Here is a 2,500-nt window from a genome sequence, read left to right as displayed (position 1 = left end):
ACTGGAAGGAAGAGGAGATCCACTAAGTGATGGAGCAACACCATCATCATCATCACCATCATCATCATCACCATCACGGGACAGGAAGTCTGGGGGTTCTCAACAATACGGTGACTGAACCTCTGAGCACTATATATATATATATGCTAGTTATATATCAAGCTTGGAATACAGTGCATCATCATTTACAGTGCAAAGTGAAAGACCTCGCTGCTGAATGCACACTAAAGATCCTCTTGGATCTAATATTGACATCCTCCAGACGTATTTGATGACATGATCTCAGACTGCTGAGAGGACACAAGTCCCACAGACAGCTGGGCGACTTCAATGTAACTTCAAAAATGGTCTATAATAAAGTCTAACACACATGCACACACATGCACACACATGTACACACATGCACACACACAAACACACATGCACACACATGCACACACATGCACACACATGCACACACATGCACACACATGTACACACATGTACACACACACAAACACACACATGTACACACACACAAACACACACGCACACACATGCATGCACATGCCTATACATGCACACACATGCACACACATGCACACACACATGCACACACATGCCTACACATGCACACACATGTACACACACACAAACACACTTGCACACACATGCATGCACATGCCTACACATGCACACACATGCACACACACAAACACAAATGCACACATACGAACACACACATGCACACACATGTAGACACATGCACACACATGTACACGCATGCGCACACACTCATGCACACATACGAACACACATGCACACACGAGCACACAAACATGCACACACATGTACACACATGCACACACACACGTGCGCACACGAGCACACACACATGCACACACATGTACACACACACAAACACACATGCACACACACAAACACAAATGCACACATACGAACACACACATGTAGAAACATGCACACACATGTACACGCATGCGCACACACACATGCACACATACGAACACACATGCACACACGAGCACACACACATGCACACACATGTACACACATGCACACACACGCGTGCGCACACGAGCACACACATATGCAAATGGAAGAAGTGACAAATAAAACTGACTTTGACTTTAACTTTATGCACATATCATTTTATGTTTGTAATTTTGTAAAACTTTAAATGTTATATAGGTGGAGACTTCAAATAAGCCCAGTTGGCTTTTTGTCTCTTGTGATATTCATGTGTCTCTGTTATGATTTTATTGTGATTGTATTGTTTGAATTGTGCAAAATAAATGAATAAAGACACAGAAGGTGAGAGGCCTCACACATCTGCACGCACCTTGTACACGTAGAGCTCGTGGCTTTCGTCCGACAGCGTGGTGCCGTCTTCTCTCATCAGAGGAGTGAACGCAAAGCCAAACAGTTTCTTCTCTCCTTTGTCTTTAGCTGAAAACGAAAGGAACAACCAGGCGTCAGCGCGGTGTATCCGTACGCACACACACTGGCGTCGCTCTAGAACGTGACCCCCCCCCCCCCCGGCCCCGGGACCCCGTGACTCACTGGAGCAGTGCCTGAACTCGAAGCGGAGGTGGGAGCCTCTGAAGCGGTCGATGGGGATGGGCAGCTTGACCATCTCGCTCCAGCGAGGGCTGTTGTTGTGGTAGAGGACGAACGAGCGGTATTCGCTGTTGTTGGGCTCTCCGCTGCCCAAACTGATGCAGTCCTGGGAGAGAGAGGAGGAAGAAGAAGAAGAAGAAGAAGAAGAAGAAGAAGAAGAAGAAGAAGAAGAAGAAGAAGAAGAAGAAGAAGAAGAAGCGGTGGATCGTTTTCTTTTTAGTGACAAACATTCGGCGCACAAAAAGCTTGAGTCTGCGTCGTACTTTGAGCGTGTCCCCGTCGGCGTAGAGGACGTAGAGCGTCACTTCGATGTTCTTCTGGACGCTCTTGCCGCCGCGCTCAAACTCCCCGCGCTCCAGGGTCAGGTAGAGGTCATTGCGGGTGTCACCTGTAGGCAGATTGCATAACAGGGGGCGCTTCAGTGAGAGGGAAACGCTCACAACATACCTGGATACCAGTTCACCCAGTTGCTCCAATGGTTTGCTGTTGTTCCGTCCTACTCAGCGCGTTGACGTAAATAAAATGTGTTTTATTCTAGATTTTATTTTGAAAGGTTTTACAGCCAATAACCTCCATTTATGAATAAATAAAAAAATATAAAAACAAAGAGTAAATATGGACTTTGCTCACAGTTTGAGGTGAGTTTCGAACTCGCGACAAATATGAAACTAAACCAGAATAGACAGTAAATTGAATAGAAACAAAATAAACTAATATATTTCATATGTCTGAAAAGAAGTAGGCAGAAGTAAACACGAATATATCGACCAACATCTTCTATCTCCACAAAGATACTCATATATCTCAATATAGCATGTTTTCTGGTAGTTCCATAATAAATAGTTGATATGAAATAACCGCATGTTTTCAAACTCCTGTG

At 45.0% G+C, this 2,500-nt stretch overlaps 1 protein-coding gene across 1 annotated transcript in view; it reads right to left on the bottom strand.

The window, feature by feature from the left end:
• The window catches only part of LOC306743889 (dedicator of cytokinesis protein 3-like), a gene marked incomplete at both ends in the record, with an annotated part of 55,970 nt that overhangs the window by 23,855 nt on the left and 29,615 nt on the right, over positions 1–2,500 (bottom strand). Inside the window, 4 exons of the mRNA XM_079226454.1 lie at position 1; positions 1,343–1,449; positions 1,564–1,726; positions 1,884–2,008. The exon at position 1 is cut by the window's left edge and continues 171 nt beyond it. Coding sequence (XP_079082580.1) covers position 1; positions 1,343–1,449; positions 1,564–1,726; positions 1,884–2,008 — 396 coding nt within the window. The remainder of the gene's footprint in view (positions 2–1,342; positions 1,450–1,563; positions 1,727–1,883; positions 2,009–2,500) is intronic.

This window comes from Taurulus bubalis, assembly GCF_910589615.1.
Source record: "Taurulus bubalis genome assembly, chromosome: 11".
Classification (NCBI taxonomy): Eukaryota; Metazoa; Chordata; class Actinopteri; order Perciformes; family Cottidae; genus Taurulus; species Taurulus bubalis.
This window is presented reverse-complemented; position numbering and strand designations above follow the sequence as displayed.